The sequence below is a fragment of the Dryobates pubescens genome, chromosome Z (genome assembly GCF_014839835.1).
Source record: "Dryobates pubescens isolate bDryPub1 chromosome Z, bDryPub1.pri, whole genome shotgun sequence".
NCBI lineage: Eukaryota > Metazoa > Chordata > Aves > Piciformes > Picidae > Dryobates > Dryobates pubescens.
The window spans coordinates 10,775,695-10,802,417 of record NC_071657.1 but is presented as its reverse complement, the minus strand read 5'-3'; the positions used below and the strand labels follow the sequence as shown (position 1 = coordinate 10,802,417).

At 44.2% G+C, this 26,723-nt stretch overlaps 1 protein-coding gene across 3 annotated transcripts in view; it reads left to right on the top strand.

The window, feature by feature from the left end:
* The window catches only part of LPAR1 (lysophosphatidic acid receptor 1), an 86,892-nt gene extending 60,620 nt beyond the window's left edge, over positions 1-26,272 (top strand). For all 3 annotated transcript variants that reach the window (XM_054178199.1, XM_054178200.1, XM_054178201.1), the window contains one exon: positions 25,921-26,272. In XM_054178199.1, the coding sequence (XP_054034174.1) occupies positions 25,921-26,222 (302 nt within the window). In that variant the 3' untranslated portion in view covers positions 26,223-26,272. The remainder of the gene's footprint in view (positions 1-25,920) is intronic.
* Positions 26,273-26,723: the final 451 nt, after the last annotated feature.

The window sequence follows — 26,723 nt, the reverse complement described above, 5'->3', positions numbered from 1 at the left end:
AGCACCCCATCAAGTCTCCGCCTAAACACCTCCAATGATGGTGACTCCACCACCTCCCTGGACAGCCCATTCCAATGGGCAATCACTCTGTGCAGAATTTCTTCCTAACCTCCAGCCTAAACCTCCCCTGGCACAGCTTGAGACTGTGTCCTCTAACCCTGCTGCTTTGGTGCCAATGCTATTGCACATGTAGTTTGGTTAGCTCTCAGGATCTAGAAGGAAAAAATGTCTACATTGTTACCAAAAAAACCCCTAACGTTTCATTCCAGCATGTGAGGAACAGGCAGGTTTTTTTTATTTATCTCTTCATCTGGCACACAGAGTGAGGATTGGAAAGTCTGGTGAATAACTATTCAAAAGTCAGTCATGTTGTGCCTATTAATCAGCAGTCTACTTTTTATAGAAGTGGATTACAGCTAAAACTTTACTAGCATGGCCATGAGTTTGGATATATTACTTTAAGCAATGAGGTGTCTGCTTTCAGGTTACAATTGTTTAATGGGTAAATATGTTTCTTTCTATATATAGTAAGAAACTGTCAGCTTTGAGGGAAAACCAGCTCCTTGCTCTTAGTTAATTGACAAAAGGGCTACCAAAAAATCACTTAACCCCAGGCTGTGAAGAGCCTTGGGGATGGGGAAGGGTGCAGGCTGGAGGAGGAAAGTCATGTCTTCTCTACATACAAACATGCCTAACACCTCTTCTCTGTGCCATGTTGTAGAAAGCAGAATGGGTCAAGAGAGGTGATTCTGCTCCTTTACTCTGCTCTTGTGAGACCTCACCTCAAATACTGTGTCCTGTTCTAGAGTCCCCATCATAAGAAGGACTTTGGAATAGGTTGCTCAAGGATATTGTGGATGCAGTGTGGCCAGCAGGAGCAGGGAGGTCATTCTGCCCCTGTACACTGCACTGGTTAGGCCACACCAGTTTAGGAAAGACCTTGAGTTGCTAGAACATGCCAAGAGAAGCGCAACAAAGCTGGTGAGGGGGTTGGAACACAAGCCCTATCAGGAGAGGCTGAGGGAGCTGGGGTTGTTTAGCCTGGAGAAGAGGAGGAGACTCAGGGGTGACCTTATTGCTCTCTACAACTACCTGAAGGGAAGTTGTAGACAGACAGATGTTGGTCTCTTCTCCCAGGCAACCAGCACCAGAACAAGAGGACACAGTCTCAAGCTGCACCAGGGGAGGTTTAGGCTGGAGGTTAGGAAGAAGTTCTACACAGAGAGAGTGATTGCCCATTGGAATGGGCTGCCTGGGGGGGTGGTGGAGTCACCATCATTGCAGGTGCTCAGGAGGAGACTTGATAGGGTGCTTGGTTGCATGGTTTAGTTGATTAGGTGGTGTTGGATGATCGGTTGGATGTGATGATCTTGAAGGTGTCTTCCAACCTGGTCTGGTCTATTCTATTCTATTCTATTCTATTCTATTCTATTCTATTCTATTCTATTCTATTCTGTTCCTCTACCCCAGTAGCCCTCTTGTTTATGTGCTGCTGCACACAAAAGCAATTGCAATGTATGTCTTGGAGTTCTCATTTGAACTACCTTTTGAGCTTCCCAAACACATAGTAACAGCTTGCAGCTTTAAAACTTTGCCCTTCCTGAGCCCTGAAGGCATGATGGAGTGCATGTGAGGAGACCACAAGCCACCTTCTACCTCAAGGCAAGATGTGAACATAGTGCCTTTTGGTTCTGCAGACGTCCTCAGTTGTCTCAGTCTCATCCTCCGGGTGAAACTGAGATAATTCTGTTAGCTTTCCTACCAGTGAAGGATATGGAGAGGTCATGATCCACATTTTGCATAGCTCAGAATTGAATGTCCATTTTTTAATCTCATGCTTCACTTTCAAGTTGAATGGAATGGAATGGAGTGGAATGGAATGGAATGGAATGGAATGGAATAGAATAGAATAGAATAGAATAGAATAGAATAGAATAGAATAGAATAGAATAGAATAGAATAGAATAGAATAGACCAGGTTGGAAGAGACCTTCAAGGTCATCATGTCCAACCTATCATCCAACACCACCTATCGACTAAACCATGCAACCAAGCACCCTATCAAGTCTCCTCCTAAAAAGCTTGCAGCTGCTTTTCTGCTGTGAGTTCTCAAATGTGTGCTCATGAGAAGCCTGAGAAGAGATCTTACCAATGTCTATAAATATCTGAGGGATGGGTGTCAAGATGAAGTTGATAGTCTGTTCTGTGGTGCCCAGTGATAGGACAAGGAACAACAGGTGCAAGCTAGAACATGTGAGGTTCCACCACACTTCTTTATGGTGAGGGTGACAGAGCACTGGAACAGGCTGCCCAGAGAGGTTGTGGAGTTTCAGCCTCTGGAGAATTTCAACACCCACCTGGCTGCATTCCTGTGCAACCTGCCCTAGGTGATCCTTATTTTGGCAGGGGCTTTGTACTCAGTCTCTGGAGGTCCCTTCCAACCTCTAACATTCTGTGATTCTCTGTATTAAAGGCACAGTTTCCATTTCATAACTGCATTAGCCACAAGTGAGACTGATAAGTTGCTTCAGTTTCAGGTGTGAATGGTGAAAACAGAGGTTTGCATTGAGATGGATGTACCTTTCAGAGCCAGGGAAGATAGTTTTCAAAGAAGGTCTTCAAAGTGACCTGCTGGAAGTCACCTGAAATGTAGGCTGTGCTGCTAGAAGCCACATGGATTCCAGTGGGTTACTGAAAGGTTTTTCTCTTTTAATGTGCAGGATGGATGTGGTGGGGTGGTATACAAGCTTTAAAGGCTAAAAAGAAAATAAATCTACAGGGTTGACAGTAACAGGAAGGAAAGACTTACATTTGGGCAAGATGCATAGATAAATTGGTCAAATTTGGATTTGTGTTGTATTTTGTTTCAGAGGTTAAACTACCCATAAAGTTAATTTGAAGCAAGCAGTTGCAAAGTGTTTGCCTTCATATTTGTTTTCTCCTTCCCTATATGCCAGTTCATACCAAGTGGCATTTAGGAAGCTGAAGAATGATTTCCCAAGAAAATATGCTGACTGAAATTCTTGTGTTGAAGCCAACAATTCATATGAGAGAAAAGGAGGTTACACTCCCACCGTTAGGTGAGAGTTGAAGAGGTGCTGCAGTGCCTTGGTCACTGAAATACTTGTTCACTGTGAATGCTGTGAAATACAGAAGATACTGGCATTTTTGATAATACTTGGCATAGTTTCTGGAACTTGTGTGAGTGCTCCATGAAGATTTGTGAATTTATTTCAACAATGTGCCTTTTGGAAGTATCCTTTGCAGTATACAGCAGTGGAATGCATTCATTGCTCCTCAATGAGATTGCAGATTGTTTTAGTACTATTTCAATATATGTGTTTCTTATGTCATGTAGTAAAATGGGAAATTAAGCAGATTGGCTTGTTCTGCTTTCATTCTGGGTCCAGAATATAGATTAGACTAGACTAGTCTAGGCTAGAATAGAATTAACCAGTTTGGAAACGACCTTTGAGATCATGAAGTCCAGCCTATCACCCAACACCATCTAATCAACTATACCATGGCACCAAGTGCCCCATCCAGTCTCTTCCTAAACAGCTCCAGTGATGGTGACTCCACCACCTCCCTGGGCAGCCCATTCCAATGGCCAATCACTCTTTCTGTGAAGTTCTTGCTAACATCCAGCCTAAACCTCCCCTGGCACAGCTTGAGACTGTGTCCCCTTGTTCTGGTGATTTGCAGGATTTACTTGAAGCTGTGAAGATCTGGGGGTTTCTTCCTTTTTAAATTATGTTTTTCTTTAGGCACACTACAGGCTTAATGGGATCTCTGTTGAAAAAGCCTGTCACCCCAGGTGAGGAGGGAAGATAGATACCCGCCTAGAGATATGTTAATGTGGCAGCTGGCTGCTCCCTCCTCTCTAAGTTTTGGCAGGGGCTCCTGCCCACACGGTGAAACGACCACCTGCAAAATCTCCTTCTTGTACTTGGCCCCTCAGTGTCACTTGCTGTGTCCATCTTGTGTGTTTAGCAACCAGTTTCCCAGAAAGCCCTTGTCCTGGGCAGAAGCAGCATTGGGAGCTAGACGCCAAAGTATCACTACTTGTTGCTTATTTGCTGCCTAATGTTCAGCCTTGTGAATGGGCTTTGCCTTCTGATTGCATTGTGGATTTTCTCTTCTTCAGCAAGAAGAGAGTAATATCAGAATGTGTTATAGCTTAATGTCCTTCCTATTACTGTCGCACAAAAAATGTGAAGGGAATGTGCATTGGGTAATCATCCAATCATAGAGAGTTCTGGGTTGGAAGGGGCCTCCGAAGGTCATCTAGTCCAACCCCCTCTGCAGTAAGCAGGGACATCCTCAACCAGATCAGGCTGCCCAGAGCCTTGTTGAGCTTCACTTTGAATACTCCATATGGTTTCTATAGATCCTTCCCTGAGGATAATCAGCGTCATATGCTTGGCTGTTTAGCCAGTGTTCTGCATGAAATGAGTTGTGATGGTTTCTCTCTCCAGCAGAAGAGCTTGGCTTGGTTCAGTCTAGAGTGAGGAGAGATCAATTTAAATAAACAAACAAAGCAAACTAATTAACTGGAAACAATTAATGTGTCATTCTTCAGATGAACACTTCAGTATTCTGTCTATTAATCCACAGAATACCCAAGTACTGCATTCACCTTGTACTGCTGAGTGATGGTGTTAAAAAGCAGAAGGCTTTCAGTTACACATCACTGGCCTTGCTTGCCCCACCAAGTAAGCATGAGAGGTGTGTATGAAGCTGTGTGCACTCCAAGAACGTGACCTCTAAAGCACATTCCAGGGAACATAGCACTGGTTGATGCTCTTTCCTCTGAGATTTTCCTTTTACTTAAATATTTTTGATTCTTCACCCACACTGCCTCTGTTCACATCTCTCCACTCCCTTTATTTATAACTTTTATCTCAGTGGCCATGCCCTTGTTCAGCTGGCAGGCAGGAGCACACTTCTGAGAGCCAGCCTAGCCACCAGGATGGTGTGGGAGTGTGAACTGTGGGAGGATGTTGCAGGGCCATTGCAGCCCTGTCCCACAGAGTCACAGTGGCCCCAGCTTAGATGCCTCTGAGCTGCAGTGGGCTGCCAGGCTCTTGTGGTGTGGCAGGGAAAAGCCATCCCAGGCAATTTCCAGCAGAGAAAGGATAGCCACTTTCCTGCAAGCCATGGTCATAGGTATAAGTTTTCAGCACACAGAGATTTACTGATGGGAGTAGAGCAATTTTATTCTTTTTTCCTCTGAGCTTTTGGAACCTGGCTGTGAAATGGAAGAAGTTTTTTGCTGAACTTTCACCCTGCCAGTGACAACCATGTGTTTTTTCCAATGTGCACTAACAATACATGTATTTAAACCATGAGATTAGATCTAATACAACTGCTTGTTATTGGCAATATATGTTGAAGATTTTATTTCTTACTTATTTTTTGGTGAATGTGGATGTTGATTTTACAAGCAAAAGTGATTTAATGAACAGAGAGCACTTAATTCACTAGGCTGTTTTGCTAAGTTGTTTAATCTTTTTTCTGTTTGTTTTGGTTTAACATTTCAGGTTGTTTTTTTTACCTTTTTTGTTTGTTTTCTTTTACATTTCCTGTATCAGACCCTGCAGCCCATCTGCAAGTTGCTTGCACTCAGAAGAAATCCAGAAATTCCTAGACTTTTGACTTGCTAATAGAGAAATAAATATTACTTTTGAATATGGAACTTTTAAATAGTTCACATGTCAGATTTAGAAAAGAGTGCAGTTAAATGTTCACCACTGAGCACTTCGTGTTGATTTCTTTCTCTGAATGAAGGAGAGAACTGCTTCGGCAGGAGGAGTAGTGAGTGCCTTGTCTGCCATGCTGGGTAGGCAGGTGTTTGCTTCCCAGCTTCCCTGGGAAGTGGGAGATGCAATAGAACCCATGTCCTTGGCCACTAGCCTGCACATGTTTTACCACTGCTGCTGAATCCCAGCATTTCTGAAGGTTTTTTGGTGTTTCTTCCCTTGAGTAGCTCCCTCTGGGTCCAGCAGAGCCCTCAGAAGCTGAGCAGGACAGGGGCACGTCCTCTTGCACAGCAGTGGTTAGAATGGAATGGAATGGAATGGAATGGAATGGAATGGAATGGAATAGAATAGAATAGAATAGAATTAACCAGGTTGGAAGAGACCTTCAAGATCATCGCATCCAACCTATCATCCAACACCACCTAATCAACTAAACCATGCAACCAAGCACCCTATCAAGTCTCCTCCTAAACACCTCCAATGATGGCAACTCCACCACCTCCCCGGGCAGCCCATTCCAATGGCAAATCACTCTCTCGATGAAGAATTTCTTCCTAACATCCAGTCTGAACCTCCCCTGGTGCAGCTTGAGACTGTGTCCTCTTGTTCTGGTGCTGGGTGCCTGGGAGAAGAGACCAACCCCCACTTGGCTACAACCTCCCTTCAGGTAGTTGTAGACAGCAATAAGGTCTCCCCTGAGCCTCCTCTTCTCCAGGCTAAACAATCCCAGCTCCCTCAGCCTCTCCTCATAGGGCTTGTGCTCCAAACCCCTCACTAGCTTTGTTGTCCTTCCCTGGACATGTTCCAGCAAGTCAACATCCTTCCTAAACTGAGGGGCCCAGAACTGGACACAGTACTCAAGGTGTGGCCTAATCAGTGCAGCCTACAGTGGCAGAATGACTTTCCTGCTCCTGCTGGCCACACTGTTCCTGATACTGGCCAGGATGCCATTGGCCTTCTTGGCTGCCTAGACACTGTCAACCAGCACCCCCAGGTCCTTCTCTGCCTGGCCACTCTCCAGCCACTCTGACCCCAGCCTGTAGCTCTGCATGGGGTTGCTGTGGCCAATGTGCAGAACCCGGCACTTGGATGTGTTAAATCTCATGCTGTTGGATTCTGCCCATCTGTCCAGCCTGTCAAGTTCCCTCTGCAGAGCCCTTCTACCCTCTAACAGAGGGTACATTTTCTGCCAGGCTCCCCAGTATTTTGCTTATTTTGGAAATACCTCCTCAGTGCTTTGAGAAACTCAACACCAAAAAGGTAATTAAAAAAACCCCTAATTTGTTGTAAACTAGTCATCACATATTTCCAGCTACTAAGCTCAGAACCTCATTAAGCACCAGCAAATGAAAAACTGGGTTGCATAGAGATAATCTACAGCCAGGGCTTGATCCATTAAAAATTGTATCTGTGTGAGTACCTCCCTTCGGGAGGGATGTTCAGCCACAAGCATAGTGGTTTTCTGAGATGCTCTGCATTGGACAGGGCCTCAAATTTCCAACCTCTCCTTTTCCATTTAAAACAAGTGGAGAGATCTGGATCCAGAGCTGGGTGAAGCAACAAGTTCTACATTTGGTTGTGTTAACACCAGTATTTCACTACAAACCTTGGTGAAATCTTAGCAGGGATGTGAACCAGATTTTAATATCTGTCCTGACCTTAAAAAATGGAGAAAAAACTCTGAGCATGATCCATTCATAAGCAGTGCACCTTATGCACTTCACTCCACAGCAATGCTTTGCTCCCAGAGGTTTTAAGGATGGTCTCCTGCATCCATGAGGTTGACTATCAAGAGTTACCCTTGACTCATAGACAAGAAGGAATCTTGCAAAGTGTCAGTTATGGAATGTCCCTGTTACATATTGCATTGTTGACTGCAAATCTCGCCCCCCGCCCTGGACCCCCCCTTCCCCCCCAAAAAAAACACCCAAAAAATTACTAAACAAAATATTATACTTGGAAGAGGTTTTATTAGAGAAGCTTTGACATCCTTCTTTTTCTTTGAAGTTTAAGTTTACTGCCACTTTTTGCTGCTGTTAATTTTAAACAGAGAAGAAAAATGTCTCTTGGGTACAGCAGTTTCACTGAGCATCTCTCTGAATGCATGCAAGAAAGCATAAACCACCACAACAAGTCAGCACAAGTTGAAGGCTTCTGACAGTGTTTTAAAGAGCTATGACTTTTTATTCTTAAGTAGTATTAGTACAGTGTACAGGGTACAATTGCATGTAAAACTGCATGTATATGAGTTTGCAAGCAGGGTTTTGCAGTGGTGTCATATGGTGGAATTCCATGTATGCTGAAAATTGTGATAAGAAGAGATGTATGTTATCACATCCTGAAACCATCTCCTCCACTTCTGTGATATGGACTGACCACTTAACAAAAAAAAAAAGAAAAAAAGGTCTCCATGCTTGTAAGCTTGGCAGTGTGTTTGCTTTGTCTAAACACCTCCATTTCTCATGCCTTAGGAAAGTTGAATGCAAAGTGCTTGGAAAAGACTGTCACGCTGCCAGCATTTTAAAGAGCTGTGAGAGAAGAGTTGCTAGGGTAGTGATAGGTTCAGAAACTTCCTGAACCAGCATGAGAGATATCAGTAACAGAAACATCTGGAAATATTTAATTGTTTGTAGCTCACTTAATGTATGAATTGTTCCTTAATTTAAATGGAGAGAACTTGTATTAGATTATTTTCATCTTTGGAGATTGAAGGGTGTGCATGCATATTGCAATCTGTGCTCTTGGCATGGGTTTTTTTTTTTTTTCCAGGGAATCCCTCACTGCTGTGACCACAGCTGCCCTTGTTGTGGCAGTGTCAGCTCTGGCTCCAGGACTCATTTAGAGTTCATGAGCACTGGAGCTGATAAAATGTGCCTTTGGTCTGCATGTGATGCATTGTTTCCTTTCCCTGAGTTACTACAAATGCTTGAAATAAAACCTCAGTACTGGTGTAAGTGGTGAGTCTGCCCTGGGAAGAGGAGCCCTCAAGTTCGGAATATAGCCATTGCCTCTGAACCCAAACAGATGACTAGGGTGGAAAGATTGGGTTGGGGCTTGGATCTCCTTCTGATGAGTGAGGTTTTTGGCTCCTTGGTATCGCCGTGATGTCAAGGAATATTATGGAGAGTGGCCATGACTCTTCCTTGGGGAACTAAAGTAAACTGCTTGGCCCTTTTCTCTGAGGAAGCCACAAGTGAAGGCTGCTTGAACTCCTTGTCCTGGTCCCTCTAGGACATCTTCCAGCAACAGCTCCCAGAGAGTGCTGTTGTATTACTTGCCATGGAAGCATTCTAGTACTTTGGCTTTCACTAGTCCTCAAAACAAAAACCATAACCCAAACCAGTTACATATCTTAGAAATCAGGCAACACAGGCACAATGCCACTGTGGGATGAATTTCTAGACCTGTGATAAGAGCATGCTTTTGGAAAACAACGCAGTGCTAAATCACAGAACCAGAATCACACAATTGACCAGGTTGGAAAATACCTTTGAGAACATCAAGTCCAACCTATCATCCAACACCATCTAATCAACTAAACCATGTTACTAAGTGCCTCATTCAGTGTTTTTTCAAATCCTTCCAGGGATGGTGACTCCACCAGCTCCCTGGGCAGCCCATTCCAATGGCCAGAGAGAAACAGCAGTGTTGGTTCTTAACTCACACTCCTTTCCTTCTCTTTTCTTATCATGCTGCAGATTGTGTTAAATATGAATGTTCCCAGAAAACTTACCTAAGAGTTGTGGCAAGGAAGGGTTTTGTCAGCAGGTTTGTGCTGCTGGTAATTCCACACAGGAGGAATACAGCTCATGCTCTTGTGATGCCAGCTTGATGGGACAGCTTTCCAGAGTGTCATGAACCTCAGAAAATGTAACCAGGGAGAAAGATGAAGAAGTGGTAGGTCATGGACAGCCCTTTTCTGCTGTAAACAACTTTTGGCACCGTCACTTTAAATCTGTTTTACACGTGTCTCCATAGAACCTTTGTGGGGAGAAGATTAAGTTTTAAACTGCATCTGTAAATGTTTACATATGTCTGCTGCAGTGCTGTGCAGTTTGCTTATGGACATTTCCTAGATTTCCCTCTGCCTTTCCCTGTGCTCCTTCTACTGGCCAAGAGAGCCAGTGGTATTCTGGGATACAGCAAGAAACTTGTGTCCAGCAGGTCTAGGGAGGTTGCTCTCCCCCTCTACTCTGCCGTAGTGAGACTACACCTGGAATACTCTGTCCAGTTTTGGACTCCTCAGTTCAAGAGAGACAGAGACCTGCTGGCGAGAATTCAATAGAGAGCCATGAGGATGATTAGGGGACTTGAGCATCTCCCCTGTGAAGAGAGACTGAAACCTGGGGCTGTTTAGTCTGGAGAGGACTGAGAGGGAATGTGATCAATGTGTACAAATATCTGAGGGGTGGGTGTCAAGTGGAGGGGGCCAATCTCATTTCAGTGGTGCACAGTAATAATCCAAGGAACAGCGGATACAAACGTGAATATAGAAGGTTTCATATCAACATGTGGAGAAACTTCTTTACAGTGAGTGTGACAAAGCTCTGAAACAGGCTGCCCAGAGAGGTTGCAGAGTCTTCTTCTCTGGACACATTCAAAACCCACCTGGATGCATTCCTGTGTGGCTTGCCCTAGGTGATCCTGCTTTGGCCAAGGGCATTGGACTCAATGATCTCTGGAGGCCCCTTCCAACCTCTAATGTTCTATGATTCTGTATGCAGTATCTCCCTGCTTATCTCAAAGCTACCTGACAGTGTGTACTGTGTTGAGTGGACCAACTCATTTCCTTGCATTTTGTTGTGTTTGTTCCTGCCTGCACCTTGCACCATTTTCTGAGAGTGACTGAATTTTCCACTCAAAGTGCTTCTGCGCAGCAGTGTTTGACAGCCATGACTGAACCCTGGGAGGTCTCTGCATTCAATGGTCTTTCATCAGCCATAAACTCCTGCCCAGAGTGACCCAGGTGAATACAGTTCTGTGATGCCAAGTAAGGAGGAGGAGAATAGGAATGTCCAGGCTGTGGATTTGTTACAGGCACCTTTTTGTCTTTTTTTGTAGAAGTAGTGTAGAGACAGCTGCAGTAACATGCAGAACATAGGCACTGGGACAGGCTTTAACTTAGATCCATCACTTTGTGAGAGACAGTGATGCCATTTATGACTTGCTGGAATACATAGAATACATAGAATAAACCAGGTTGGAAGAGACCTTCAAGATCATCGCGTCCAACCCATCAACCAATCCAACTCCGCCCAAGCAACTAACCCACGGCACCAAGCACCCCGTCAAGTCTTCTCCTAAAAACCTCCAGTGATGGTGACTCCACCACCTCCCCAGGCAGCCCATTCCAATGTGCAATCACTCTTTCTGTATAGAACTTTTTTCTAACATCCAGCCTGTATCTCCCCTGGCGCAGCCTGAGACTGTGTCCTCTTGTTCTGGTACTGCTTGCCTGGGAGAAGAGACCAACATCCGTCTGTCTACAACCTCCCTTCAGGTAGTTGTTTGGGAGAGTAAGAGGGGGAAGCAGGGTCCAGCAGTGCTCCTGCTGTTCTGTTCTTCAGTCATGCAGAGCTCAGGTTTGCAAAACCCCTGTGGTCTGAGCACTAATGCAGGCTTCTCCAACTGTGGGTCAGGTAGAAGGAGTGAAAACTCTGCATGTCAGTAAAAGAGGAGGGTGGCTGAATTTCAAATAGGAGCAGTATCTTGTGCACTGGAACACAGAGCTTGCCAACTCAAGTAGCTCAGATGGGATCCCAGTGTGACAGGCTTTGTAGAGTACTCAATCAGCGTCAGACACAAAGTCAGCCAAATGCTGATTCAATTAGCAGGGAGTGAAGACTCTGTCCTGCCCAGACCACATTACCTGCCCTGCACCTGTAGTCATGTGCTGCCTTACTGTGTAGGCCAATTCTGCATCCTTTAAAAAGCATTAGAGCTGGTTAGGCTTGTGTGTGCCTCCTCTGATAAATGCTCTTTAAGGCAGGAGCGTAGTCAATGATAAATATAAACAGCAAATGTTTTGAGAAAAAGTTGTGCTGGAAGTACTGTAGAGCCATCACATTTGCAGGAGGTCTATTTGGAAAACCTGCCTGGTTGTTACTCTGTTCCCAGCCATGTATTCGTGTGTGCATAGACAAAGCATTAATGAGCACAGTTAAGGTATCAAAATTCAGGTGGCAGGACATGGAGAGGATCTGGTGTTGGTAAAAATGCTTGTGGTGTCACCAGGTGACTAAAGAATGCTCACTGGTTTTGGAGGAGCAGCAAGAGGACTCATCTCTTGTTCCTCACCTCTCCAAGAAGGTACCAGAGATGGGAAAACCTGTGCTCCTCTCCTCACCTCACAGTCTGCAGAACAGCTGGTAAAAGCTTAGCAGATCTGAAGCTTGTTATGCAGGTTTATTATTTGAGACAACCATAATCAACCCCCAGACTACAAAGCTTGCCTATTAAAGACAAACAGCTGTAGGCATGGGCTTTTCCTACAGCACTGGCATGGCCTCTCTGCCTTGCTGTATTCATACCTAGTTTTGCTAACCTGACTTAGTTACGGCCACTGATCTGAGCTCTGCAGGGAAATGGTGAGAAGCCAGCATGTATCAACAGGAGATTTAAATGAAGTCCTGCAAAATCTGATCTGAGTTTGCTCCTCCTTTATGCAACTACCCTACATGCTGCTGCTGTGTTGGAGCTTGCCTCAATGTTGCTTCAATACTCCTTTCATTGTTCAAGCATTTGAAAAGAAAATGAGGTTAGCTCTGATTGGCTTCCTTCAGTGTGTTGCTGAATGGAAAGGGCTTTTGTTCTTCCCTGAAGAAGAAAATAAAGCTGTGTGTTTCATTTAGACTAGCAGAGCTGCTCACTGGAAGCAATTACTTTGTTGACTGGAAGGATTTTTCATGCAATTTTCTTAAAATGTACTAATTGCTTTTTTGTTCTTCCTTTTTTTTTTTTTTTTGTTTCAACCCAAAAATTCCTTGGTGCAGAGCCTTTGGCCTCAAAGTTCTCAGTTTGTCTTATGCAGCTTCCCATTCGCTTTAGGTGCAAGCCCACAAATATCTGCTAAAAAGACAGCTGTAGAAACCTTTTGAATTCATACATCAGTGTGTCTGTTCCAAAATAATCTGACTTTCTGTGAGAAGTGCTGAATTAAAACATCCTGCAGAGGCTGTTTTGTGTGTGTGCTGGAGGAGGAATACTTGGTGTTGAGTGCTTTAATTAGCTGGCATTTCAATCAAACATATTTCCTGGGACCCCAAGGCCCACCTCCTGGACATGCTGGTACCACTGAGCAATGCAGGTGGGCACAGCCTATCTTCTTGGTGCTGCAGGGCCTTTTTTAACATGGAGCAATCCAGAAGCTGGCAGCAGGAATTGGAAGAACTGCCTTTATTAATCATCATGGCCCTGTTTCACCCTTTTTGTTGGTCCATCCACTTGCCTCCTCAGCCCCATAGGTGAGCTGCAGACCCATGCAGCTGCTGAAGGTAGTTAGCTGGAAGCTGCCCTTGTGTATTGGTATCAGTCTTGATTCTGCAGTTCTTTTATTGGGGAGCAACAGCTGGCGTTACGCTGGGTTAGATCTTCTGTTTTGCAACATAGATACATGATCACAACCCTGTATTGTGTAAAAGAGAAGGCTGCAATACAATAGGTGGTTTTGACATAGCAAGACCTCTTGAGAACTGATAACCCTGCAGAAACTTCTTTTGTTTTTCCACAGAAAGAGAACAGAGGAGCCTTTTTCTTCTTCTTCTTCATGTATTTTTTTCCCTTTTTTCTCCCCCCCCTCCTTTTAGAGACTTTTAATGCAGCTGGTTTTAAAACTGCTTCTGGAAGTCAGCAGAGTTACCATTTCTTTGATAACTGACTCCTTGCTTATCTGCTGTCCCCTTTCCTTGAGCAGACAGCTCAGCCCTGCATCTAGGACCTGTGCCTATGGAGTGGTCAAAGCAGTGTGCTCTGCTAATGTTGCCAGTGGACAAAGTGTGTGAGATCAACTAGTAGGGATTAGGTATCTCTAAGGGCCATGCAGAGCAAATTAGGCTTCTTGGTTTGGATGCTACTGCTGTGTTATTCTCTGCATGCAGTCTGAGGCTTTCCAAGTGTGAAGCAAATGCTTTCACAGGTAGGTATCTCCTGCCTCTGGCAGCCATTGGTGTGGTCTGCACTATTTGTAGCTGATTTTCCACATCTAATTGAACTGGTTAGTGGTTATTTTAAAAAGTAAAGGATAGCCTTACATAATGCTGATGTGAATTATTGCAAGATCAGCTTGGGCTGTATCTCAGAGAATTTTTTAAGATGTCTTGTATTTTGAATAACTGTACATGGTTTAGTTTCCAGGTGCCAAAGATTCTATATCGAATTTCATTTAAACCCTTTATCCCTTGGGGGCTGAAGTCCCTGGCAAGCAGGGAATGCTGAGAGGGAAGAATTTTCAAGTTCTTGCCCTGCAAAAGCAGTGCACTCCCCAGCAGGTCTGTAAGGAGGGCTTGCATGAGCACAGCCATGAGCTCTGCCCTAGCAGCAGCTTGCCTTCGCTGTGTCATTCTGGGAGTCGAGTTTTCTTTACCCTTTGAAGACAGGTGACAGGAGAAAGTAATTACTTTCATCCTTGTCAGTCTCCTTAGAGAGGCCAAGAAGAGTTCAGTGGGAATAGAGACAGTTCTTTCATGCCCAGCAGCAGAAGACGCAGGACAAAGCTGAGCTGCAGTCAAGGCACTCTGCAGAGAAAGCAGCAATGTTAATTTGTCTTCCTTCCTTGATTGGGAGATATGGGCTGGGTTTAAATGACCTTTGTCTGGCATTTCTCATGAACACTCTTGAAAGAGATGAAGGTGACTGGGAACCATCCCAATTTGGGCATTGAAAGTATTTCAGTATTCTGCTGCAATACAGTCGCTCTTTCATGAATAGGTGGGAGGAACTGAACTGAAAGAGAAGACTTAGTAAGTTTTTTTCTTTTTTTCTTATTTTTTTCTTCTCCCCTCTTCTCTTCCCCCCCCCCCCCCCCCCTTCATTATTATTGCTTCTTTTTATCATAGCCAAAACCTACAGTCTTTTTGGGGGACACTGGAGCAAACTGAGTGCCAGAGGTCAATGGAGTCACATCCTTAGAAACATGCATATTGAGCAACCTTCAGAACAGTATGATAGTGCTCTTTTTTTGTGGTTTCAGAGGCTATTTATATAGAAATCTATAAGCCACTGTGACGCAGGACGTGGTGCTAACACAGTAGCTGAAAGGCAAGCACTATTTGTTGACAATTTTAGGTGTTACACTTTGCTTAGCCAGAGCTACATTTAGAAGAGGGGAGCAGACTGCTCATGGTAGAGCACTGTTCCTGAAAACCAGCTGAAAACCCCAGGATCAGTTCGATATGCTGAAGGATGCAATGGGCTTCCACATGCAAATGAGACTTCCAGTGACTTCCAGTGACACCAGCCACCAGCATAACCATGGGCCCTGGGCTCATGGGCTAGAACAGCCTGTCCCTTCCCTGCAGGGGTTTAAAAGCCTTGTAGATGTGGTGCTGAGGGACCTGGTTTACTGGTGGTGACCTGACAGTTAATGTTTGGACTTGATGATCTTAAAAGGTCTTTTCCAATCAAAACAATTCTATGATTCCATGATTTTAGCTTTTCTGTTAGTTCCCAGGGTTTTCCACAGGACTGTACTGGTAAGAGAGCAGTCTAGCTGAAGATGCACCCTTTTTTCTCCCCACTATTATGCATAGTTTGGCAACATGATTTTTGAAGCTATGCTCTGAAATAAAGGGTGCATTTTATCAGTGATGTCTTCTGTGTCTGCCTGAAGACTTTAAATTGGTATAGATTTTGTCCTATTAAGTACAAATGAAAACACAGAGAAGGTGCCTCTGGCATCCAGATATTTACCACCAGCAATGAAACATTTCCTTACTTGTTCACTGTATTTCCCACTGCAAGTATGGGAAATACTGTCTTTACCACAGTAAAATTATATGCTGTAGGATGGCAAACACCCTTCTGACAGGGAAAAAAACACCTACTGTACACTGTTGCAGCGATTATTTCTGCATGATTGTATTTTTAATGAGTTGAGAAACTGGCTTCACAGAAGTTGATAAAACACTAATCTTTTATTCTCCCTGACAACTAAGATATAAGTTGCTTGGTGCCGTGGGTTAGTTGTTTGGGTGGTGTTGGATTGGTTGATGGGTTGGACATGATGATCTTGAAGGTCTCTTCCAACCTGGTTTATTCTATGTATTCTATGTTATGGTATGATGGCGTTTTTATCCAGACAAAATAAGATGTTCCAAGGCAATTCAGAGGCACCTCTGAAAACCAAGAGGTAGCTGCAGCCCTTTAAACCATGTCTCATTTTCATTGTAGAAATACAGACACATTAAAATGTATTTTCTGCAAAAGCTCTTTAGTGTGGAGCACAGGAGGCTGTAGGGAGACCTTATCACTCTCTACAACTAACTACTTAAAGGTTGTATGTGAGGTGGGCATTGGTCTCTTCTCCCTAACATCAAGTGATAGGACTAGAAGATATGGCCTCAGGTTGCTGCAGCAGAGGTTTAGATTGACTGTCAGAAGAAACTTCTTCACTGAAATGATTATCAAACACTGGAATATGCTTCACTGGTAGGTGGTTGAATCGCTGTACCTGGAGGTGTTGAAAAACCCCAGAGATGTGGTACTGAGGGACATGGTGTAGCACCAGACTTGGTTGACCCTGGACTTTCTTTTCCAAACAAAATAATTCTATGATTCTAGACTTAAATTATTAAATATAATTTGGTGCTAAAAACCTGGAATTTACTCTTCTGATCAGCTGTCAGTGCATGCTTACCACTAGGAAAGTTTGGGTCCTGCTTGAGTGGTGATATGTAAAAGTAAATTGCTACAGTGCTGTCTGTAGTACAGTCTGTCCAAGGCTGCTCCTGCTTTAGGGCAATATTTTGATTTGCTATCATTTAAATGGAGACTATAAGGCCTTTTTGGGAAGCAGGCTGCCCTAACATGTCCAAGAGAAACTCTGATTTTCCAGGAAGATCCCTTCTGCAGTGATACTCCTTAACCAAGAGGCCTTACCCCCTGTTGTCCACTCTGAAGCATATGCACATCGTTTCCTCAGAGGAGTGCAGATTCCATGGTGAATTCTGCTTCTTAAAACTGGTTTGTGTAACTAGTTTGAATGCAGTTCCCTCCAGGGGTGTCTACCACACCTTAAACAGCTAGCTATTAGCACATAAATTGCAGTATGGTTATATAAAAAGGAAAGGACACACAGTTTTCTTGCAATTGAGGTAGAGCTGATATCAGTCACTTGAAGTAGCTCTACCTTTTTGTAGTGCTTTTTCCTATTCACAGTCTGGTACTGGCATGGGAGAAACTATTTTTATTCCTATTAAGGAAGCAGAGAGAGGCTAGTATTTTTCTCCTAATATTATTAGTTTCATCTTATGTAAGAGTCAAAGAAGTTCTTTACATATTAAATTGCACCCACCCAGGCTTCATTTGGAAACTTGTGTTGCAACTGGAGCTTATCCAGACATAATACCCGTAACACTTAATGTCCTTAACAACAAAAGAAAATACAATTAAACAATCTTTTGTAGCAGAGCTGTTTGGAATCTGCTAAACAAACTGTGTTTTCTGAGTGTTGCATTGTGACTGTCCCTGGGAAAGTACCAGAGTGCTGCAGGGGGTATATAGATTTCCAAAGTAAAAGTGGGCAAAACTGGAGGGTTTCAACATGGCCATGAATGATTTCTCTGTGATCAAAAACTGCAGGTACTTGAGAAGTGGTTGAACACCCAAGTCCCAGGCATGCTAAATATACCTTGCAGAGGCAGGCAGAGCAAAGACTGGTTTGTAAGCCCTGCCTGCATATTGCCAGTTGTCCTGCACCTCCTCAGATGACCTCTTCATGTTTCTGTAGGCATGTCTGCTGTGCCACTAAACCTGGTCACCTCCAGGGTGTTCTGTGTCTGGAACCTGAAAGCCTCACACAGACATCTACAACAAGACTCCTCTTGCCAGATTAAAATTGGATGTTAGGCAAGAGTTCTTCACCATGAGGGTGGTGAGACACCTGAACAGGTTGCCCAGGGAGGTGGTGGAAGCCTCCTTCCTGGAGGTTTTTAAAGCCAGGCTGGATGTGGTTCTGAGCAACCTGATCTGGTGTAAGGTATCCCTGCCCATGTCAGTGGGCTTGGAACTCGATGACCTTTGAGGTCCCTTCTAACTCTAAAAATTCTATGACTCTGTGATTATATGATTCAGTGATGGGTCTGTCACCCTCCTGGTGACCCAAGTCATGACCATGAGCAATCAGTATGAGTTAGAACTAGGGAATGCAACCAGATTGCCAGATATAGACTGAAAGGCAGTTTCTTGCTTTTAATTTCCCCTAGACATCTGTTGCCTGCTTTTCTTTGTTCTGTCGCTGTCCTTTGCTGCTGTGACCCAGGGAGACTAGTACCATAAGCCTCAGGAGTGCTTTCATGGTCTTTTTCCATCAAAGCTATCATCACATACTTGGGACTGTATGAGCATTTGTGTCCATAATAGAGCATAAAGGCTCATCTAGGCTGCCTGGCACATGAAAAAGACACCAAAATTTCCTCTGTATGTCAGGTATTTGGCAACAGCACAGCTCCATGGGGACTACTGTTTGTCTTCACACAGAGATAAATACTCAGATTGCTTTGGCAGCAGCTACACTTTTATTTAGAGATTAGCTTCACATATCTTTATGAATTTAGAAATCAGTTGGAATCCTGACCATTGGTGTTTAATGACTTCCTGTTTTTGTCTAAAATGCTTTTTATAGATAAGAGCCTTACTTTCCTCTTAAGCAGGGGTGGTGGTAAGAACACGGTGTCTCTGCTGCAGTCACTAGGTCAATGGTGAATTCTGGGTTTTTTCCTTAATGACCTTTCAGTTTGAGGGATTGAAATGGACACGGATAAGCTGCCATGGTCTTGAGACTTTTCTTTTGTTTTTGGAAAGCAGTTTGCATGTGCTGTCTATGCCAGGTATTCTTTAAAACCATGATGAGTGTACATTTGAAACAAGGAGGCATTTGAACGCCTTTCTTTGGTTTGTAGGTGTGTCAGTTGAAACATAGTCCTGGTCTCCTCCATTTCCCTTAGTGCTTGATTTCTCCTTCAGAGATGCCAGCCATGGAATACTTGAGGGCAGCTGGATCAGGCAGGCAGAGAACAGCAAAATTGTTTGCAAGCAGAAATCAGACAATGACACCAAGATATCCAGCCATTATCTCATGTAAAGTGTGACCACACTCCACAGTTCAAAATCCCAGAGCAGGATAGCTTAAGGAAATGAATGAAGGAGTTTTCAACAAGACCATTCTTAACTGGCATGCTGCATGCTGCTCTCCCCAACCTGGGGTGTTTTTCAAGGTCTGTCTTTCACTGTCATTCTCCCCAAGCCTTTTGGGGTCTGTGGATGAGGAGGAAAGCCTTTCATATGTGAAGTTCTACAAAATCTGCCAAATTTAGCATAAAATTATTTCACATTCATTAATCAGGTCCATATGTGGACTTTTATTTTATTATTATTTTTCCACATAAAAATTCCATGGGTGGACACAAACCTTCCCCCAGTGTTGACTGTTTCCAGCAGAAACCACAAAACCCAGCAACAACAGTGTTTTCATCCACCAAGAACTATAAGCTATATTGTAGTAATGTTGTGAATTGGAGAACATGATGTCAGAATAGAATGAAAAGAATTACTCCTGCACTCTGTGTGTTTACTGCATGACAAATGATCTTCATGGATCTTCTGCATATATGATAACTCAGCATTCAGTTTATATTTCATTCCCTAATATTTGTGTCTGAGGAAAAGAATATGTAGCTGTAAATGAAAACTTATTCATGCAGGACTTGTCTCTATTCGTGTTATGTACAAGATAATCTACAGTGTGATAAGGAGAGTTATTGATACAACTTACAGATGGCTAGGGCATAAAGAAGGGCAGTTGTGTTGGACTTAATGAGCGTGCTTCTCAGCCAGCATAGCAAGTGGCTTTCCTTTCTGAGGGTGGGATTGTACTGGGATGTGGAAAATCACAGGCATTTCTTTAGTCCTGTTTGGCTACGGTTTTGTTAAACAAGTCATCACCCCACAGCATTGCTTTCAGCTTGCAGAAAGCACCACAAGACCTTTCTCCTTGTTGGTTGCTGGCAGTGACAATAAGTGTCCTCTCTTGACTGCTAAGTGGAAGAGGTAGTACAGCCACACATCCAAAGAGCCACTCTGAGAACAGGAGAAGATTTGGAGAGGACTAGGGGAGGCAGGCAATAGTGGCAGAATGTCAGTGTCCCTGCAGTTCAGCTGAAATGGGTGTTTTCTGTCTTTGATATGGTAGTGCCTGATCCTGTTTCTGCAATCTTAACAAAAGTGAAATCTATTTTTCCCCATTCACTTCTCTTGCTAAGAGAGGTCATTTCCCTATTTTTCCCCTCCATACAGACATCTGTATACTTGCAGGATATATGTGAGACCATGACAGAAATCAGTAAAGTCAGAGTCAACGCTCAGGGCGAGTGGAAAAGGGCACACACAAGGGAAACAGTATGGTTAAGTGGGAGTAAAAAGGTGTTTCAGAATAGGTATGCTCAGACAAGAGCTGCCTACCACTGGAACCTCCAAGGGACAGTAGTATGTGACTTGGCAGGAGCAGAAGCATTTCTTTTATTTTGCTGTTGTGATTTAGAGGAAAATAAATGTTTGTGGAACCAGCGCAGACTTGCACTGTCCAAGGCAAAAGGCAGACCTCAAACCAAAACAGGAAATGGTCACTCATTAAATGCTTTCATTGCTAGCCTGAGCAGTTTCATGAGTAGCCATCCAGTCTGGTGTCCTAGTAATAAGTGACTAGTTATAATCTGTGCTTATTCTCACCTGCCTTGTTTCTTTTCCACTGCTGTTTTTTGTTTGCTCTTGTTTTTGTAGTCATTATTTTTTTGTGTGATTTACTGTGGTTGTTTCGTATACCTACTGCCCACAACAGACTTTATTCTCTTCCAATCAAATCTTGCTGTGAGGCTATGTCATGCTTATCCTGGATTTTCCAAGCATCCACCTACTCTGGAAATACAATTCACACTGGGTGCCCAGGACAAGGGTTCAAGGCAAACGTGATGTAGACATATTGTGGTCATTGGAAAAGCCCCCTAGAGGACTTGGACTATAGCACAGCAAGACACTCTTCATGAAGAGTTGCAGTTCCAGCTCTGGGTGGCAGATAGCACACAGCAACAAAAAATTAAATTAATGTCATGAGTGCTTTGATGTAAGTCAGATTTCCTGCTGTAATACATGCTTCTCAGTCAATAGGGATGTCTCCCTTCTTGTCTTCTTGAGGCTTTTTAAAAGATGCAGTACCATTTCTGTGGTTGCCTCCAGCTTTCCTATCTCATGGCTAGCTGTTTGCCCCTCAGCCTGATGGGCATTTCTTCCTCACCCACTCCTTGCCTGCCAGACCCACAGGGCAGACGATGCACCTCAGAGGTGTAGCTCCTGCTGCAAATGAACAGATCAGTCAGCTTTGTGCAGTACCAATGCTTCTAAGGACTGCCAGGGTGGGAGGTGACATCTCAAGTGGCTATCACAGAATCACAGAATCACAGAATTGTTGAGGCTGGAAAAGACCTCTGAGATCATCAAGTCCAGCCTATGACCTAACACCACCACATCAGCTAAACCATGCCACCAAGTGTCACATTCAATCTTGTCTTAAAGACCTCCAGCAATGGCAACTCCACCACCTCCCTGGGCAGTCCATTCCAGAGCCTAATCAGCCTCTCTGTGAGGAAGTGCTTCCTAATACCTAACCTAAACCTCCCCTGGTGCAGCTTTGTACCATGCCGTCTTGTCCTGTCACTGGCTGCCTGGGAGAAGAGTCTGACCCCCACCTGACTACAACTTCCTTTTAGGTAGTTGTAGAGAGTGATAAGGTCCCCTTTAAGTCTCCTCTTCTCCAGGCTGAACACTCCCAGCTCCCTCAGCCTTTCCTCATACAACTTTCCCTCCAGCCCCCTCTGGAGGGGGGTCACTCTCCTCTGGACCTGCTCCAGCACCTCAATATCCTTCTGTCCAGGCAGCAGTGGTCTTCAGCCACCCGAGGACTTACCAACTGCAATTCTGTTTGTGCATGTTGGCCTTTCACAGTACCATGGCATGACAATGACATATCCACAAAGATGAGCAGATTTGATTCACTGAAGGCTTTGTATGTCATTGTTAATGTGGGTTTGACCAAATTTGTAAAACGAACCTGGAAATTACTCATGCTGTGCTATGGACTGCTTTCAGCTCTGCTCCTGAGCAGAAAAATCCAACAAGATTTTGGTGTACATGCCATCAGGGAGCTGTTGGATCTCACTTTTGTATTATGTGTGGTATTTTTAGATCTTCATGCTTGGTGAAATCAATGCACAACAGATTTCTGGACAGGGAAGAATTTAACCTTACTTCTAGCTTAGTATCATTTTACTTTGACAAACATTTCGAGTAAGAAGTAGTAAAAAATAAATTTCAGGGTTTTTTCCCTTCCCTTCCAAGGGAAAAATTCAATTTTTTTAACAGATGTTGTTTACTAAGTCTGAATAGAAGCCAAGGTTTTTTATGTTACTTGCATTATACCTAACTCCAATGTGCCCTTATTGTGAGTGGTGCTTTCCGGTATTTTCCAGGGGACAGACAGTTAAATAAGAAATGAGAAAACCCAAGGCATTGTTTGTGTCACCATTTGTAAGCACTTAACTTAATAAGCTGTGGGAGCCATTAGCCTGGTGGGAAGTTTTGCTAGGAAAATCCCAGGGGCTAAAGTAAAACAAAACCTACTAGACTGAATGAGGCTGGCTTCAATGGCCTTTATATCCCGGTGACAGATGAGCCATCTGTTGAGAAGCTTGAAGCTATCCCTGCTTGCCAAAGGTGTGATCCTGGAGGCCTCATGCTCTTCTGCTGCTGCTGCTGCCATGTGGAGGACACAGGCTGGAAAGTCAGCCTGGTATGCAGCTGGGAGCCAGGGCAATGAAAAGCCCACACTGCCCAAGGGGATCTGGAGCTGGGCGGCATGGGTTTCTCCTCTCGACACAGTGACTGCCAGCCTGTTGTGGACCCAGCTCCAAGCCTGGCATAAGCAGCAGGGTGGTAACTCCAGAGTAATGACTCCCATTCTCTTCCAGAGCTGGGTGTGAAGATGACCCTGTATTTTTGTCTTTATTTCATCATGTGTCCAGTTCTGGGCCCCTCAGTTTAAGAAGGACATTGAGACCCTTAAACATGTCCAGTGAAGGGCAACAAGGCTGATGAGAGGCCTTGAGCCCTATGAGGAGAGGCTGAGGGAGCTGGGGTTGCTTAGCCTGGAGAAGAGGAGGCTCAGGGGAGACCTCATTGCCCTCTACAACTACTTGAAGGGTGATTGTAGCTGGGAGGGGGTTGGTCTCTTCTCCCAGGCAACCAGCACCAGAACAAGAGGACAAAGTTGAGGTGAGGAGAAAGTTCTTCACAGAGAGAGTTGTTCGCTGTTGGAATAGGCTGCCTGGGGAGATGGTAGAGACACCATCCCTGGAGGTGTTCAAGAGGGGATCGGATGAGGTCTTGGGTGACAGTTTGGACTTGATGTTCTTTGAGGTCTCTTCCAACCTTGGTGATTCTGTGATTAACATGATCTGCACAGACCATTTAGCTGCTTGCTGAACCACAGTCCACTTTTTCTTGAATGCAACCATGTCAGGCCTCAGCATATAGGTTATTTGACTGTCTGAGATACTGAGAAGCCCAGAGAGGCTCAGAAACTCCATCTGAGACCAGTGTTCAGTGCAGTGGGCTGCATATGGACTTTTGTCAAAGACTTTGGGGCATTCCCAGGACCAAATGCCAGCCTGCCTCACTGTACTTCTTTTTGTTTCTGCTTTTAACATACCCAAAAAATTACATTTAAAAAAAAAAAATATTCTTTTTGGCTTACTTAGTTTCTTAACAAAAGATTTTTAAAACATCAGCATCATCAACAACAACAAAAACTGCTGGAAAATTGGAAGCTTTCAATAGCAACTTTGAACAACGTTGGCAGAGTTTTCCTGCCAGCTCCATTGTTCTCACACTGGACTTTTCTGTGACAGGCCTGATGAGGATGCTGTCATCATCTCTTGTCCATAACTTGCAGTGTTCCCCTCTGTGATGTCCTCCTGGGGCAGAAAATATCTGCTCAAACTGGAACAAAGTCCACTACTGCCTCACTAGTTCGACTTGTGTTGAACATAACATGCACAGTTTCAGCAGCAAATGGTTGAGTTTGAAAGGCTGGATTAGTTTCTGCAGAAACCAGCTTAGCAGAGCTGCTCCACAGCCTCTGCATCAGTGCAGACTGCCTTGCAAGTGAAGAGATGCAGTTTTCTGCTCTTCTGGAAACAGACAGAATAAAGGGACAAAATACTGTAGTCCTCTACATGGCTTTACATGTAGTCCTTTAAATGAGTTTCAAGTACTCTTTTCTAAGACTGCTGGAATCTAAAATAACTGCAAACTAAAACTATGAAATGCGTTCGTATGTTTGATGCCACTTTAGTGTGGGAGAGTTTCATCCCTGTGCTGTAAAATTGCTGCTGTTCCCTAGCAAAGTCATTTGGCCAAAGACATTGGTGCTTTGTACTGGCAGCTGACAGCTTGGCTTCCAGCTTCTTCTCCTTTGTGAGCGTTGTTGGTCTGCAAAGTGATAGGCATTGTGTGGCACTGTGGCATCATCAGTTGCAAGCAAACTCAGTTTATGGATACTTCTTGGTATGTAGAAAGCCTGTGTATGGTTGCCTGGTTGGCAACCAGTGACTGTAGCCTGGCACACCCAGCATGTTTGCAGAGCCCTTTGGAAAACATTCTTCTGTTTGATATAGGTGAGTTTGGTATGCAAACAGAAAGGTGTCTGCACAGCTTACAGTCACCACTGCTCAAGCTGGAAATAACTGGCACCTTCTTGGCACGCATGGCAAAAAATTCTGCGTGCTGCGAGGGCTGACTATAGACAGCTGCTAGACCTGCAGGGAGCATTACTGCAGGCAAACCCAGAGGCAACATGTTAACAAATAAATACCAGAGTGACAGGGGAACCTGTTTGAAAACGGCGCTCACTGGGTAGTACCAGGAACCCTTATGGCTGCTGCCTGCACTAGGCATAGCTGCTGCTGCTAGGACCTTGGTTTCCACCTCAGTCAAGTATGTCAGCCTGAAAAGTCTCAGGAGCACCATCTTCATTCAGACACAATAGATGTGTAAGGGATTCCCCATTGATGCTTATATTTAAAAGCTCCTTAACCTTGCAAGGAGTTATCATCTTCATTTAACTCATTACTTCTAATAAAGTGCAAAGCATCTATTTTATTTCTGCATTGAACTCTGTATTTTGTTCTGGCCCTTGTTCCCATCAGAGCCTTGCAAACCAGAGAAAGGAGGGGGAGGTATTTTAATCAGGGTAAGGCTCTTTGGTATTTACACTATTGAAGCCTGAGGAGCCTCTGAATGTCTATTGAATAGAGCCCTAAGAAAAGAAGTAGATCTGTTGAAGGACAGCATTTCAGTGCAAGCAGTATGTGTGTTTAGGACTTTCCATTACATAATGGGGCTGAAATGGATTAACAAGACCCAGGCTTTCTTTTTCTTGAGAACTGCTGCCTGCACCACTCTTTCTCTATTACTGATGCTTCCGTCACAGCACTCACAGAAAGGTTTTCTTTGTTGATGTTAGTTTGAGAAGTAAATTGCAGCATTGTTTCTCCTGATCAAGAGATTGATTAGTCAGAGATCTCTAGCTGAAGGGAAAAAATGTTCCTCATTATCAACTTTAAATGCAAATCTATTTGCCAAGCAGTTTCACATGGTGAGTGTGGAGGGGAGTGCCTTGCTCTTTTGATGTTCCTGCCTGTAACCATTTACAGGTCTTCAAAAGGCATCTCTCTCATCAGGTTGGTGAAGAAATAGTGTGGGAATTATATTCTGGAAATAGAAAAATAAACATTACTCCTTGCAGATGGAAGATTCTCGCGGTATTTTCACGAGTAATTGTGCATTAGTATATTTGTGGGGTTTGTGATGTTTTGCCTGCTCTTTCTCTTCCTAGGTGCTTTCATTATCTGCTGGACCCCAGGATTAGTCTTGCTGCTCCTAGATGTTTGCTGCCCTCAGTGCAATGTCCTGGCCTATGAAAAATTTTTCCTGCTCCTGGCAGAGTTCAACTCCGCCATGAACCCTATCATCTACTCCTACCGCGACAAGGAGATGAGTGCAACCTTCAAGCAGATACTCTGCTGCCAACGCAGTGAGAACACCAATGGCCCGACTGAAGGCTCAGACCGGTCAGCATCCTCGCTCAACCACACCATCTTGGCTGGTGTCCACAGCAACGACCACTCGGTGGTGTAAAACCGCAGCCAGCCGTGTGGCTGACGAGAGGCAGCAGGTGACGCTGCGGAGTGGGGCACGTAGGTGGCCCCGGGGAAGGTAACCCACTCACAAGTTATTCTCAAACACTAATGGACTGCAAGAGCTTCTTTTCCAGGGAGCCCAGCACGCCGGCGCAGTGTACTTTGTCTGCAGGACTGGCCATGCTGCAAGGCCTTTGGTTTCTACTTTCAGAAAGTGGAAGGCAGATGCCTTGTGGTGGCAGTCATCAACAACCCATGGAAAGCCTTGCTGAGAACTTGTCGGACATTGCTGCGTCTTGGTGCCAGTCTGAATAGACTCTGATTAATTAAGCTTATACCTGCTTCACTGCATTTACATGTAGCCACTTAGTTGTTTTTTTAAAAGGGAGTAAAGGGGATAAAAGTATGCCTATCATTTAATAGACATGTAATATTTATCACCATCAGCATGCTTGTGATGAACATTTTCTGTGCAGGGAGTAAAACTGTGCTCTAGTCT